This window comes from Esox lucius, chromosome 8, assembly GCF_011004845.1.
Source record: "Esox lucius isolate fEsoLuc1 chromosome 8, fEsoLuc1.pri, whole genome shotgun sequence".
NCBI classification, from domain to species: domain Eukaryota; kingdom Metazoa; phylum Chordata; class Actinopteri; order Esociformes; family Esocidae; genus Esox; species Esox lucius.
Window position 1 is genome coordinate 3,556,792 of NC_047576.1, and position 16,520 is coordinate 3,573,311.

Consider the following 16,520-nt stretch of genomic DNA (forward strand, 5'->3'; position numbering starts at 1 on the left):
CACTTCAACTGTGAGAGACAGAATCTAAAACAAAAATCCAGAAAATCACACAGTATGGTTTTTAAATAATTAATTTGCATTTTATTGCATGACATAAGTATTTGATCACCTACCAACCAGTTAGAATTCCGGCTCTCACAGACCTGTTGGTTTTTCTTTAAGAAGCCCTCCTGTTCTCCGCTCATTACCTGTATTAACTGCACCTGTTTGAACCCGTTACCTGTATAAAAGACACCTGTCCACACACTCAATCAAGATGACGGTCATTCTCCCTCGGTCTGGGGCTCCATGCAATATCTCACCTTGTGGGGCATCAATGATCATGAGGAAGGTGAGGGATCAGCCCAGAACTACACGGCAGGACCTGGTCAATGTCCTGAAGAGAGCTTGGACCACAGTCTCAATGAAAACCATCAGTAACACACAGATTAAAATCCTGCAGCGCACGCAAGGTCCCCCTGCTCAAGCCAGCGCATGTCTAGGCCCATCTGAAGTTTGCCAATGACCTTCTGGATGATCCAGAGGAGGAATGGGAGAAGGTCATGTGGTCTGATGAGACAAAAATAGAGTTTTTTGGTCTAAACTCCACTCGCCGTGTTTGGAAGAAGAAGAAGGATGAGTACAACCCCAAGAACACCATCCCAAACGTGAAGCATGGAGGTGGAAACATCATTCTTTGGGGATGCTTTTCTGCAAAGGGGACAGGATGACTGCACCGTATTGAGGGGAGGATGGATGGGGCCATGTATCATGAGATCTTGGCCAACAACCTCCTTCCCTCAGTAAGAGAATTGAAGATGGGTCGTGGCTGGGTCTTCCAGCATGACAACGACCCGAAACACACAGCCAGGTCAACTAAGGAGTGGCTCCGTGAGAAGCATCTCAAGGACCTGGAGTGTCATGGCCAGTCTCCAGACCTGAACCCAATAGAAAATATTTGGAGGGAGCTGAAATTCTGTATTGCCCAGCGACAGCCCCGAAACCTGAATGATCTGGAGAAGGTCTGTATATGTGTGCAAACCTGGTCAAGAACTACAGGAAACGTATGATCTCTGTAATTGCAAACAAAGGTTTCTGTACCAAATATTAAGTTCTGCTTTTCTGATGTATCAAATACTTATGTCATGCAATAAAAGGCAAATTAATTACTTAAAAATCATACAATGTGATTTTCTGGATTTTTATTTTAGATTCTGTCACTCATAGTTGAAGTGTACCTATGATAAAAATTACAGACCTCTACATGCTTTGTAAGTGGGAAAACCTGCAAAATCGTCAGTGTATCAAATACTTGTTCTCCCTACTGTAGTTCCAAAGTTGTTAATAGGACTGTGATTTAGTGTGTGGCAACCGGGAATTAATGGTCTAACATTTATACAGCCTCATTCTTTGCTCAATCCTACCATGTTTGTGGGAAATCACAGGTGTCGCCGACAAGGTGTTTTGAGGAGCCACTAACCCTCCCCAACCCAGGGTATTTTGTTCAGGCAAAGCAAAGACCTTGAAATACATTTGCTGTTCTGCCGTGGTGTGTCTACGAAAAGTCTTATTTACAAATACAGGGAAGGACATTTGATGCAGACATGATGCAAAGTCACTTTTGAATTTGGTTTCATCAATGCCTTATGGACTGTGTGAGATGAAAACATTGGGTGTGAGATGAAAACATTATGGTTCAGTGCCTCAGGCCTTTGACAAATCAACATGTCTGTTTAACTTGGTGTTTTTTCGAGACTTGTTTCCGTAGTGCCAAAAAAGCTCATACATTATTATATGCGGTCCAATTGTTACTATCTTGGACCCAAGTACTGAAATTATTTTGTGTGAATTAATGTTGAATGTCTCTCATTTCTACTAACAGTTAATCTGGTGGTTATTTCTTACAGTGGTGCTCAAAAGTTTGCATACCCTTGGAGAATTGGTAATATATGTACCATTTGTAAAGAAAACATGAATGAGCAAGCAAAACACGTCTCTTATTTTTTTAATGGGATTCACATTCAACTGTAGGTCATAACAGAACGGTACAATCCTAAAACAAAACATGGCAACAAAGAAAAAAATTAACTGACCCCTGTTCAAAAGTCTGCATACCCAGAGTAATACTGTGTATTGCCCCCTTTAGCATCAGGAGACTGGGATGGCCACTCCAGAACCTTCAACTTTTTCTGCTGTAACCACTGGAGGTTCAACTTGGCCTTGTGCTTAGGTTCATTGTTGTGCTGGAAAGTCCAAGAGCGTCCCATGTTCAGCTTTCGTGCAGAAGAATGCAAATTGTCTGCCAGTATTTTCTGATAAGTATTTCCCCAAAACAACAGTGAGCCACCACCATGCTTCACAGTGGGGATGGTATTCTGTTCACTATAGGCCTTGTTGACCCCTCTCCAAACATACCACTTATGCTTTTGACCATAAAGCTCTATTTTGGTCTCGTCACTCGTCACTGCAATCTGGCACAAATTGCAGTGTGCCAGAAGCTGTGAGGTGTGTCAAGGTCAGGCATACTGTAACCAGGCTTTTTTGTGGCATTGGTGCAGTAAAGGCTTCTTTCTGGCAACTCGACCATGCAGCAAATTTTTGTTCAAATATCGTCGTATTGTGCTCCTTGAAACAACCACAGCGGTTTTTCCCAGAGCAACCTGTATTTCTCCTGAGGTTACTTGTGTGTTTTTCTTTGTATCACCAACAATTCTTCTGGCAAAAGTTTTGGCTGAAATCTTTCTTGGTCTACCTGACCTCGGCTTGGTATCAAGAGATCCCAGACTTTCCACTTCTTAATAAGTGATTGAACAGTACTGACTGGCATTTGCAAGGCTTTGGATATCTTTTTACATCCTTTTCCATCTTTATAAAGTTCCATGTTACGCAGGTCTTTTGAAAGTTATTTCTTCTCCCCTTGGCTCAGTATCTAGCCTGCTTAATGCATCCATCTGAGAGCTAACACACTCCCTGACTATTTATACACAGACACTAATTGCAATTTAAAAACTCACAGGTGTGGGAAATTCTACTTTAATTGCCATTTTCAACTGTGTGTGTCACCTTGTGTGTCTGTAACAAGGCCAAACATTCAAGGGTATGTAAACTTTTGATCAGGGCCATTTGGGTGATTTCTGTTATCATTATGATTTAAAAAGGAGCCAAACAACTATGTAGTAATAAATGGCTTCGTATGATCACTATCCTTAAATAATAGACAGTTTTTTTTTTTCAATGCCAAAATTTCACAATTTCTGCTAGGGTATGCAAACTAATGAGCACAACTGTACATGCATCCTGATCCACACAGTGACGAAAGACCTGGCAAAGGTTTTGCCAGTGCCGTTTTCATCTCTTCATTTTCTTTTCCTTTTATTTCTATATCACTCTTTTTCTCTCTCTCTCTCTCTTGTAAAAAGCACAGTCATTGTGAACTCTATCCTGTCATATGGCGAATGTGTCATTTCAGCGGCTGCCTAGGCTCTTCTAAACACTCGTGTCTTCATAGCCCTGTCAATGTGTACTATTGATTCTAGAACACTGCATGTAAAGCTTATCTTTGCTGTGAGCTAGATGCGACCCAAGCGTTGTCCAATCACAATGAAGACCATTCCTCTTATAGCTTGTGCCAGGTATAGATATGTTCATTTAGGCCAAGTTTGCTCAAATATACCTATATTGTGTTTAATCTAGAACATCCATAATATTGGATGTAATATTTAATGTTAAAAAAATATAACTTTCTAAAAATTCCTGTATTTTCTGGAAAACCTTGTTCTGGTTTCCTGGAATCTGGATTAAATAAACAGAAAATCACAGCATTTCAGGTTACACAGAACATTTTGGGAAATAGACTGGATTTTTGCAACTATAGTAACATCTTAAATTGTGATTATTCAAACCATGCTGTTCAGTCATGTTTCTCTCTTGGATTACCACCTTGAATTTTTATTTTTGACTAAAAAGAATGTCTGGCATATGGTTGGTTCATTGAACTTTCAATGTATGTCCTTGAGAGATGCTGTATGTAAATTATGGTTAACATTTGCATAGTCAAAATGACCATCTGTAGATATGCTAGAGATGTTCATACTATTAACAAACTATCAAAATCAAAGTAAATGCTTGGTAATGTTAAGGTTATGTTTAGAATAAGTGTTAGTTTATGGGTTAGGGAAAATGTTAAGGTTATAGGGAGAATGAGGTTTAAGGTTAGTGTTATTCGATAATTAATAGAAATGTTATGGATACTCTGTAGATGGTCTGTAAAGCATCTACAGATTAATTATCCAAATAAAGTTTTACCAAAATTTGAATCACATACATCTAAGCTCTTAAGCCAAGTACAGCCTAGTGTCACAGTCTTCTACATAACATGACTAAATGTTACTGTGTAGCGTAACGCTACTGTACGACAAGCAACCCCATCACATTAAATTGTGAATGATTATTCATTTTTGCCAGTGAGACATTCATTAAATTCACCCTCTGATCTCTACTTGTGATCATTGTGGGATCTTCCAGATATTGATTCTACTTTAATAAACTAGTGTCATTTGCCAGGATGGTCTGTTAAGGCTGTGGAACACTGCAGTGATTGTTGCCCTAGAGACGCCTGGGTGCTCGTCATACCTCCGATAGCACGCTCACCTCATTGACGACCACCCATGGCATCTAACGCTTAGCGTTTTGTCTTGTTGACTCTCTAGTTGCTAGACGCAAGCTCTGAGCCAATCAGAAAATGGGAGAAGAAATGGCTAGTGATGAACATTGTCAGGACATGCACAGAAGGTTTGGGATGATCTGGATCTTTTGGATCGGAAAACAAAACATCCTGAAGAAACTGCAGCAGTGGTTCTTATTAGACATTTTCAACCATCCGTAACAGTTCACTTCTCTGGTGCAGAAAAGGCTGGTTTAGCTTAACTAGATTTCCTAGTTTAATCATGTGTTAATTTCCTTCAAAACAGCTAGAGCAGTAAACGTACCCTTGAGGGGATAATAGAATACTTTTTTTTTTTATGTTTTCACTTTCTCTCTGAGCTGTTTGAATTTGCAGCCAGCTGACCATATATGCTAACCAACATGTGAAGCAACATTGAGGAAGTGACAACGTTAAGGCAGCGACAAGTGCTTTGTCTCACATGTTTTTCCTCCCACAGGCCCTGCTGAAGCCCTTCCGGTGTTGTCCGCACAAATACATTTGCAGCAGTTTAGCCGCGAGCGTCTCAAGTGCCACACTCACAGAGACTGCGTAGCGGGGAGTCCTCATCAGTCGCCTCTTCTCCGCGCAGAGAAACGGCACAGCAGACCTCGGTCTCGGGAGCAGAGGGGGCAGTGTCCCGGGTGCATGTCTCATCGCCTTGAAATACAAAACCTCAGACCCGTCCAGGACCTGACTGCCCTGCCCGTCGAGAGAGCAAGCCCGCTCTAGCGAGTCACTGGTCAGGCTTTATATCCGGCAGCTGAGCACCGTGACCTGGAGAGGCGACAGCCCCCCCCCCCTGTGACGGGAGCTGTTGACGGAGGGCAGGGCGGGGGGAGAGAACACTTTCCCGGGCCATGAAGCTCCAAGCTGTGATGGAGAACCTGCACCGACAGCAGAGGGCCAAGTTACTGATGGAGCTGGAGCAACAGCAGAGCGGGGCTTTGCAGGGTCACTGCCGCACCCCGACCGGCGCCGGCAACGAGCGGATTGGCAGCCCCGCCGCCGAGTCGGAGCACGCCCAGATGACGGCGCTGGCGGCCATGAGGGCCGTGGCGGCCGGGCTGCAGAGGGCCTCGGACAGCTCCGTGTCGGAGCGCAGCAGCGTGGGTGAGGACGATGAGGAAGAGGAGGATGACGATGACGATGACGAGGAAGAAGGCGGCGAGGAGCAGTACAAGGATATGATGGGCTCGGAGGAGGAGGAGCAGATGTAAGTGGGACTGCCTCCCGATATATCTTTGTGTTCTTTGGGAGTTTCTTTGTGAGTTTACTTCAGGCCAGGGCATTTCATTTACATTTCCCCGGTCTTCACCATTCGGCCCAGCCTATGTAGCCTTTTTAGATTTCAGTCATGCATTTAACTGGCTTTGAATCTGAACTATCATTGGTCTTGGGTGATTTCACATTAGGACTTGCACAAGTCCTGCAGTCCGATGCATGTTTATTACCATATGTGTACACTGAGTGTTGTAACGTTGCCCCTGCTTCCTGGCTGCAGAAAGCAGAAGTGGCATGAGGAGGACTTCGAGGGTGAGATTGAGGAGGACTACGCGGAGGACCTGGTCGACGAGGGGCTGCCCACTGGCCGAGAGGCGGTGGCCCCGGGAAAAGGCATCCTGCTGCTGCCCCACCGCCATCTGCACCCCCACTCCCAACTCCTGAAGCCACCACGCCCCAGCACCGGGATCGACCCTGACCGGGAGCCCCGAGTGGCTGTCCTCCCCCCACACGGACCCCACAGCCAGCAGGTTGGCCAGGACCATGGAGACTGGACCTATGAAGAGCAGTTCAGACAGGTAGGAGCAAGGGGCGTGGAGGACAACGGGATGACTTCCTGTTTGCAGATTTCACGAGTGGCGGAATTCAGTACAATTGGCCAAGAATGCAACTTTTAGCTTTTAATTTGGCGCTCTAATCTGCACCTACCCGGAAGCTTACATCAGAAGTGGTCTTCGCAAATGGGTGTTCTGTTTACGTAAACAGGAAGTTCCCTCACTGTGCATAATGATGTCATATTGCTGAGTCTATCTTCAACCATCTTCAGCAGTCTTGTGTTTAGTGCAAACACTTTGTTGTTTTTGATATAGTTTAGTGACTCATTTGAATTGATGTCATGTGAAGGATCTCAGTTGTAAGCAGCTCTGGTTGAGAGTGTGGTTGGAGCTATCTTGAGGTGGACCAGGAAAAACAAGAAAATTCACTGGGGACATTTGGTTGTGCTCAAAAACAAACCTCAGCCATTTATTTTAAATCTGTCTATGCATTTCTTTCCATTGTAGATAATGCTAAAATGCTAAAGATTAGTTGTGGAAAGGGTATTGGTTAAGCTTGAGACTGTATTGTGTTTTCAGCCAATGATAAAACATATGAAAGGTTACACTAAAACTCATTGCTAGCTGCAATTTTTAGATTTACATGTAAAAGGCACTTTAGGTATTTTAGTTTTTCGTTTTAAATGCAAGGTAGATGTTTGTTACACAGCTGTGTGACACAAACAGTGCTTCAGGTTAGTTGGGTGTCACATATTCTTACTAAATGCAGTATGATATGTGAATGTTATTTTTCTTAGGGCTTTTTAATAGAAATTCCAAAAGCAAGAGTTGAAAACACACAACGCCACAGGAACGCTTACTAAAGCTATGCAGAATAAACCTGTGATGGCCGTGACTGCCTGTTAATGTGTACACATTTTCCTTTTTAGCCAGAATTTATGTTCAACAAAACGTTTCAGTTGTGTGGTATAAAACGTTACAACTTAAGTATTTCCCCAGGTCATTGCTATACAGACTGAGGCCGTCATGTAATGGCTATACTACAGCATAACCAGATAAAAAGAAACTCATGTAAGAAGCACACTTATCTAAGGGAGTGTGCTCCTTCAACTCTGTGTGAATTACCGGTTATTACATGGGTCGATGTAAGTCTCTGGGCATGGTATGTGGAATTTGGCGTGTTCTAGTGCATTTTGTCATGCCATGCCAGTGTTTCTGGAATGATCCCTGTCAGTATATTGTGGTCACCCCAGAATACATGGGTAGGATTGGCAGTTGTATAATCAATAGTACCAGTATGTACCATGTCAGGTAAGATAATGAGCCAATGCTAATGCTGATTGCGGAATTGAGTTTTGCCTCTACACATCTGTCTCCCCCGTAAACCACTCCAAACCATGAAGAAAAACATATAACTAGAACCTTATGCCTTCAAAATACCTCTCAACTGTCAACTGCTATATAAGCATTTGAAGTGTTTTCTTCCTTGATTGTAGATGATTATTAGTGCTGGAGTGTCTAGCATGTGCTTCTCCCTTGAGAGGAAGGTGTTTTTAAGACTACACCACAGTTTATTTTGGGCAGGTGGGTGGAGGCTGTTGGAATGTGCCTGAGGCAGACTGATAATCTGGCCATTCTGGACCCAGTCCTTCATAGAAATGCTGCCTGTCTCTATCAGTCTGTGTCAGTTGGAACCATTCCAAACGGAAATGTCGGCCACGCGAACCAACTCGACGTTCAGGTTGGTGCTAGACGACAGCCGGTAATTCGCCGAGTCAGGCCGCTCAGCCCCGTCTGCTGTCCCCTTAGCTATGGAAAGGTCAGACCAAATCAGCCTCCATGTGGTCTGATAAGAAAATAAATGTGGTCATTAATTAATCAAATCTCCGAGGTGCGTTGCCTTGCGGCGTTCGATAGGAGATATCTTCTGCCGGCAGACGCAGGCAGCTGAATCAAAAGCGGGTTCAATAGGTGCATATCAAATTATAGCAGCAGTGGATAATATTTTGCCAACGAAACTGATTTGCCCCTGGTCGAGTGCCATTTGAGCTGTGGTATTTCTGTGACACAAATCTCCACCCCTGACGCCCGCATCTACACCTGCCCCCTGATATTTTGATATGGCAGCACTTCTTTTATTACCAGCCCTCTTTTTCCATTCAGTGTTGTTTGCTCCCTTTTAAAGCTGAGAGAATATTTTTCTCCCTCCAAACCCGGCAGGCCCTTGCGTATCTGTTACCGGTCGACATCTGAGAAGGCAGAGGTCGTCATACTCACTCATTATTACAGTCACGTGACAGAGGAATCCAGTGCTTTCTGGGCCACTTCAACCGATTGGCGCAGTGAGAACGAACCTCTAACGAACTGCTGCAAATACTTTCTCACAGGCACGAGAGAGAACGACAAGGACGTGTTCAGTAAATGCACGGAATTGCACTTCCTTGTTTTCTTTAACCCTCTACCATAGTGAGTCCGTATTCTCTAGGGCACCTCAGAAACGAGTTCACTATGTAGGAAATGGGCTGGCTCTGAGATGGTACGCTACATGCTAATTCACCTGACGGTCAATACCGTGTTTTACCCCCAATGTTTGGTGTTACTGCCTCTAACCCTTCAGCTCATTACACCTTCAGCTAATGTGCTGATATGCCTAACCACATTTTCTGCTGCTTCCAACACCTTTAAACGTTCTCTTCGGGGGGCTTCGCTGCAGGATGCAGTGCAGCAAGCATATCCGCCTTACTCCAGAAATGCAAGAAAACAACATTCGATAGAGAGGAATACACCAGGGGATTTAAGATGCGATTTTCTTGTTTTTTTGATGAAATAATGCTCTGAAATTGTGAAAATTATTGTTATTATTGTTTGGTTTTTTCAAGTCTTTTGAAGAAAATTGTACTGGAATTTCTGTATTTTCTAATGTGATAGAACCTTTGCCATAGATTATAGTGTCACAGTTAACCAATTAATTAACCAATTAACCAGTGACTGTTCATCCAAGTAATAGTTGGGTTTTAGCTGTTTTTTTCGCTGTGTCTGATTTTAGATGTTGACAACGAAAACCTGAAGTGTTATTGGCCCTTCAGGACCAGTGTTTCCTACCGACAATTTTGCTTGACTAACAACAACGCTAGTTTTGCCTGAAGGGAATGTCTTCCGCTCATCCACGGACGAAGCAGAGAGTGTCTCGGAAATCGTCGTTTTGACCTTCCCACTAGGGATGCCCAGCCCCTCTCCCGTTACACTCTCATCCCCCGCCTAGAAAACTCCAAAAGCAGAAAAGTCCTTTGACATGCCCCATCGAGTCTCTGTCCTTCTGTACTTTAAATGCAAACAGCAGGGCAGATGGACCCCAGATGGATCGTAAAGAGGGTATCTCTTTAAAAATTCATTGCGTTCACTATTATCAGGGAGTTGTTGGCATTAAAGATTGATTTGCAAGCGGGGGGTGGGGGCGAGGGGTGCAGTGACCACAGGAAATGAACGGTGAATTGGAGTCGATGTTCCAGAGTGACACACTTATTGGAATTGCTTTTCCAGCTTGATTCTGCTGCTATGTTGAGGACGTTCCTTGATGTTTGCCCGGGAGAGTCTGTCAGCGGTTCCTTTTTTACAGCTCTCATATTACTAATACGTGTATCCTTGGCATAACCAGTTTACACATTGTCGTCATAAGCAACTGCCGCGCAGATTTGAGTGTCAAATTGTCACTATTTGTTTGACAGTTATTACTTTCAAATAGCTGGCTGCTGTCAGTTCATAGTTTTTTTTTGTCCAGTTCTCTCTGCATTTCTGTGTTTCAGCCATTTGTGCAGTTCAACGGACTTCTGGATCATATGCTGACAACCCATTGAAAGATTCTGTTGTCAAATTATCAGCCGTGAACTGCCCCGGGGAACCTTTGGGTGGGGCCTAGCAGTTAGAGCGTTGGACCAATAACCTAAAGGTCACAGTTCACATTTATTCATGACTCTAACGACTAGATGTGGAGTCATGTGAGAGAAGCAATATTTCACTTTATCTGGAACGGCAAACCAGACAAAGTCAAATGTGATCTTCTATGTATATATATATCTATCTATCTATGTGTGTGTGTGTGTGTGTGTGTGTGTGTGTGTGTGTGTGTGTGTGTGTGTGTGTGTGTGTGTGTGTGTGTGTGTGTGTGTGTGTGTGTGTGTGTGTGTGTGTGTGTGTGTGTGTGTGTGTATATATATTACACACAAACACACACACAGCAAACAGGAATCTGGATGGTTCCAACTCTTGAGTATTAACAAATTAAAACTTCTCACTTAAAGCCTTCATCCTAACAAGAATAAAAAAGTACCAACATTTTTAGGTATAATACAGATACAGCCGTTATCAACTATAGAGGGCTGTGAGTATTGTGGCCCTTTGAGCTCCTCCAGCATAGGCATATATAATAGATAAACACTGGTGCTAATTCTTCTATAAATATTGTTTTATATATAAATGGATGGGGACAAAACCTTTTTATGTGATCTGATATATTTGATGTGTTATCAAAACTAATCTCACTGCTTTGCGAGACCCAAAAACACAGGTTAAAGGAACTAGCCCTCCCATTAAAACCAAAGCAGAAGGAACAATATTGGAAGACCTATTCAAGTCTTTGTGTTCAATCTAGGTGCAATGGAGCAAGGTAACTGTGTGTGAGGGAGGGAGAGAGGTAACTGTGTGTGTGTGAGGGAGAGGGGTAACTGTGTGAGGGAGGGAGAGAGGTAACTGTGTGTGAGGGAGGGAGAGGGGTAACTGTGTGTGGGAGGGAGGTAATTGTGTGGGTGTGTGTGTGTGTGTGTGTGTGTGTGTGGAAGGGAGGGAGGTAACTGTGTGTGGGAGGGAGGTAATTGTGTGTGTGTGTGTGTGTGTGTGTGTGTGTGTAAGTGAGGGAGGGACGGAGGAAGGGAGTAACTGGGTGTGGGTCAGGGGGGCGGGGGGGAGGGAGTAACTGGGTGTGGGTCAGGGGGGCGGGGGGGAGGGAGCACAGAGGCGTTGCAGGTTTAACAGAAGCCAAATAACACAACTGTAGTGAATACTGTCTTTTGGCTGTGAAGTAGTGTGTTTAGAAGGGCCCAGCTACTTCTTGCGGTGCAGCTGATGTCAGAACTGTGCAGCCAGGGGGGTTCCAGGAATTGGCAGGCGGTCAACACGGCGTTGAAGAGGGATAGCTTGTAGCAGGAATGTAAACAAAGATTGCATAAAGACCAGTGCCTTTTCTGGGTTCCAGTTTCAGAGTTTGGAGTTTAAACGTACCTAGAATTGTCTTCTGAAAAAAATGTGCCTTGTATTTTCTCTTAACTTGGTTTCATTTGACTTTGAACTAACTTCTAATATGTTATCAGTGACTACATTTAGTCATTGTGGTTTTGTTTTATTGGCTAAAGAAAAGTAGTGATCATTGCTAGACTGACTGTCAAGTCTTAAGCCATATATCAGCCTCTGTGGATGGCCAGGGTCTTTTGTGTTATCTAATCTATACATTTCCAAACAAGACTTGTGCCTCTCGTTATTTCTCCACACCTTATGCCATGAAAGCCTACAATCTGACCTTGTACCATAACACTATAGTAGAAGCGAAGCGAGGCGAGTAGAGTTGAGCCATTACCATGCAGTGGAAAAGAGCCATGTGACAAAAATGCAATCACTGATAGCTGTATGTCAAGAAACAAAGGTATGAAACTAACGAAATGGAAACGTGCATTTCCCCATAAATACCACGTTTATGTTCTGTCACGTCGACATGCCTTGGAACGGTTCTCCATTAACTCATGACTCATTTGCATTTTTAAGGAAATCAACAGGAAATACAAATGACACAGATATTTGTTACATTACCTCACGTTTCTGAATCCAGCAAAAATGTCAATTCATTGGTGAAAGAAAAATCTTAGTAAGAGGAAATAGACTTTATAGGCACGACCTAATTTCTAGGCATGATGTGAGATTGACCAACCTAAACCTTATGTGACCGAGGTGGCAGGTCTTCTTGTCAACCGTTTGGTCTTGGTAGGAGGTGAGCTTGCGTAGGCCAGGCCCAAGATGCGCCTTTTCCACCTCCTCCATGCTTCTCTTTGTCCCTTAACTCACTTTCCAACATAGGGGAGGACAGCACGAGCAAAGCACAAATCAAGGGTCACCCGAGGTTAAACGTTCGCCCATCCAACCTATTGATCTGTATGGTCCAGCCACGCGCCCAGGACATCTCTCTTCCTGAAGAGCCCCATGGAAAGGGCTGCTTGGGGGGGGTGGGGGCTGGGGGGGGGGGGGCGTTGTCAACCATTACCCTCAAAACCCTGGCCATCAATCATTGTGATTGACACATGAGGCACCTAAACCCGGGCCCTTTGCTACACAAGCTCCTGGAGCCGTACTCAACAGACACCGGCCGTGTCTTCTATATGCTTCACTTGAGTTGTCTGCCAGACCTGCTTGGTGGTGCGTGTTTGGGAGTTTCTGTTTGACCCTTCTTTCCTATCTCCGTCTCCATCTCCTCACTGTTAGAGACAGCGTTATCATGTCATCTCCACTGGCGCTGAATAAATACTTTCAGTTTTACGCATTAATAGTCATTAGATGTCTCTCACTGCTAGTCTGATATTTTGAGCCTCTATTGGTTTAATGTGGCTTATCAGCCCCCGAGGCGACAATGTAGGGTAAAAAAAAAAAAAAAAGGTCCCGTCTTTTTAAAAATACAAGTTTGTTTGGTTTAGTGATGTTATCTTTCATAGAACCAGTTCTTGTTCGTGCCAATAAAACAATTCTGTGCTCATGACGTTGACGTTGCTCACATGTGAATCTGCACCTCTTTCATTGTTGCGCCCAACCTTCTTAGGCCTTCCTAAACATGATACTGTTCATTAGACTGTGTAGTCTCACCAGGCCTCCAGTCACCTTTTCACCCTCCATTATCACATGATTTCCAAAACTAAAGGAACATCTCAGTAGATAGTCCAGGTGTCTCGTGACATGGGGGCGGTTCTGTTTAGTTCTCTTTTGCTCCTCTATTGTTCCTCAAGCAAGCAGGGAAGCCGATGGCATCATAAAGCCCACTCCGACTCCATGAATGGCCTTTTTCATTGCGCTTGCAGATGTTTACTCCTTTGTACTTTCATACTTTGGCTATCGCTTTTCGGCAGTAAGGAAGTTTAAAAGAAAACAGCTTGAGCCTGTCTTTAACCTTCTACACTGTCATTGGCCTGAGTGGTTGAGGCTAAATTGAAATGAACAAATATCAAAAGCGTATGTGCATACTAGCAATTGAAACAGAACAATTTGGATGTAACAGGGACGTGATTAAGCCAAAAGTGAGGGGACTGAAGTTCACCAAACGCTACTTTTCAATAAAGAGCTCCAGAAATTCTGTGGAGGAAAAATTTAGTAACATGATAAGTCGTTTTTCAGGGCTAGTTTGTGACATGAGAAAAAAATATGTCCATAGTTTGAGTGAAAGGATATTATCTGGGTCAGGTGGGCTTCATCTGAAAACGTATTGGAAATAACATAATGAGTATCTATGTTTAAACATATAGAGTTACACTATAACTTTAACAAGGCACTTGAGACCAACCAAATGCACTACTGGTGTCATGAGCGCAACAAATGCTCTTCACAATAAGACAAGGAAAGTCATTGTTTTCACGACAACCCGGCATGGGACTCCTCCTCCTTGTAAGTGTATGTAAATGTTGGTACGGTAAATAAGATGAGTTTTCAAATAAGGAAATGGGAAATGCACATTTCAACTTACGAGTGTTTGGTTTGCTTGTGTGACATTAGTTCATTATTTATTGTAATCCTCATCTCTCAGAACAGATTGGCCACTGTCAATGTACAGCATCAGTAGCAAAGTAGCAGTTGGAATGGGGTATCTTTTTGATTGGTACACATTTCGAAAAGCTGTGAAGGGTGAGACATAACCTCAGACCAAGATAAGCATAATAACTGGAAGTTAAAGGAATAACTGCAAAAAAAAAAATATATCTACCTTTTTCTGATAAACTTAACCGGAAGTAGAAATGTTAGGTTAAAAAAAAGAAACTAAAATTTTCAGATTTCGTCTTTTGTACATCTGAAATGGGAGAGATCTGAGATGGTACTAAATGAGATTGATTCCTGTGTTCTGGTTTTCTCAGGGACCTCTTGGGATCGCTATTGTTGTTGAATTGTGAGTTTATTGCAGGACAAAAACTGAAATGACGTTATACGAAATTGTAGGGGACTATTATTATTTTTTTATTCAAACTGGCTAAAATGGTTTGGACACTAACAGAAATGCATCTGAATTCAAAGATTTTTTTTCTCGTTTTTTTCCCCAAACGAATCTAAAAAATACACAAATGTAAAACTGCAATAACACATGCTCCGACGCCATATTGTGTTACTGCACACGTATGGAGACGCTCCCACAGGCTGTCAGCTAGTCCACATTCCTACGGGGGGTCTAGAAAGGCAGTATGTGGGAACAGCTGGGTCCCAGTGGCAACGAGATACGCATAATTGAATAGTGTTCATTCTATTTCCATGTCATGTATTGTCAAATGCTGTTCACTCTATTTTTAATGTCAACTGTAAATGTATTGGATGAAACACATGACTGTAACTTGGACGTTCGGCCCTGTCCTGGATTCCTCCAACCGTCGGTTGTGGCAAATCAATTAAATGTAGCATTTGTTTTGAGCACATTTGCTGACACGATTTAAAAACTGTGAAATGTGTGTTATCCTTCACTATATAGTATAGTAGCACAACGGCATAATACTGTAAATCCACACAATTATTACTTTGTTAATGGTCATCATCGATCTCTGCTGCTGTACTAAGAATGAAGCAAATGCAGCTACAATGTGTTTGTTTTGTATTTGCAAGCGTCTGAAGATAGTGCCCCAACTCTTGTCCATTACGTGAATCTTGGATTGAAAGGTCAGGAATTCATTCGGCATGAAGATGTGTTGGGGCATGTTTGGTGTAGTTCTGCCTCCGTCAGAATAGTGATCGAAAAAGCTGAAAGTTAAGACATGTCTGCTCATTCAGAGGTTTGTGTATTTGTTTAGATAAAATCTCAGTAAGGTGTGCTGAAGGGTTACATAGCTAACTGGGGGTTTGTTTCTTTGAAGGCCAGTCATGTTCTGTGGTGTGAAGGCTAGTAATGAAAAGACTGACTGGAAAATCTTTTTCATAACCAGCCACACTTTCTTTTTTTATGTAACTAGTTTCAGCTCATTCAAATATAGAGTGGAACAGCATTTACTATTCATTTATTGACCATCCACAGGTGTGGAACACATTTTGTCTTCTCATTGCAGAAAACAGTTTGGGGTTTGGGAATACGTTAATCTGTATTTACATACTGCACTGTTCTTTGATAGATTCTGCAAGTCTTTTTACCCCAGATATGATCTCCTTATTTTCACTTCCAAAACCTACTACTATCTCTGCTTCACTGGTTCCCCTGCAATTTTTCAGTATATCATGAGGTCTTCATTTTCAGTTCCTAGATGCCAATAAAAATATATTATTTCTACAAATTATTTTCCTCTTGAGAAATCTTGATAATATAGACCTAATTAGCTTCATTTGCATTTTACTGAGAATAAAATGTTGTTTATTTGTGGAGTGTTACCTGACAGCTCAACTAAAACATTTATAACAGTTGTAATTGTTAAAATAACTAATTAATAAGAGTGTAAACTAAGCTAGGTTGGCACCAGCTTGTTAGATTATTCTCACTGCAGTGCCTACACATTACTTGTGGTTTTTTAGGTGGAGCTGTGGTTTTATATCTTCTGGGTTGGAAATCAAAGTGTGGCTGTGATAATGAGTCAATTGGAACTGTCAGCTCCCCTTTTTGTTGTTAAAATGTCATGGGTAAACGTGAAATACGTATAAAAACAGAAGTAGTAGGATAGGCACTGGTAGCTACAACACTGGCAGGGACGACACTGGCAGGGACCACCCTGGCAGGGACGACACTGGCAGGGACGACACTGGCAGGGACGACACAGTATTTGAATTAAAGGGATCATGTCCCTGATTTCAAAAAC

General features: G+C 42.8%; 1 protein-coding gene across 2 annotated transcripts in view; it reads left to right on the top strand.

Moving 5' to 3' along the window:
- arid3a (AT rich interactive domain 3A (BRIGHT-like)) overlaps window positions 1–16,520 on the top strand; it is a 41,292-nt gene that overhangs the window by 9,015 nt on the left and 15,757 nt on the right. For both annotated transcript variants that reach the window (XM_020049277.2, XM_010902577.4), the window contains exons 2-3: window positions 5,142–5,897; window positions 6,186–6,483. In XM_020049277.2, coding sequence (XP_019904836.2) covers window positions 5,542–5,897; window positions 6,186–6,483 — 654 coding nt within the window. In that variant the 5' untranslated portion in view covers window positions 5,142–5,541. The remainder of the gene's footprint in view (window positions 1–5,141; window positions 5,898–6,185; window positions 6,484–16,520) is intronic.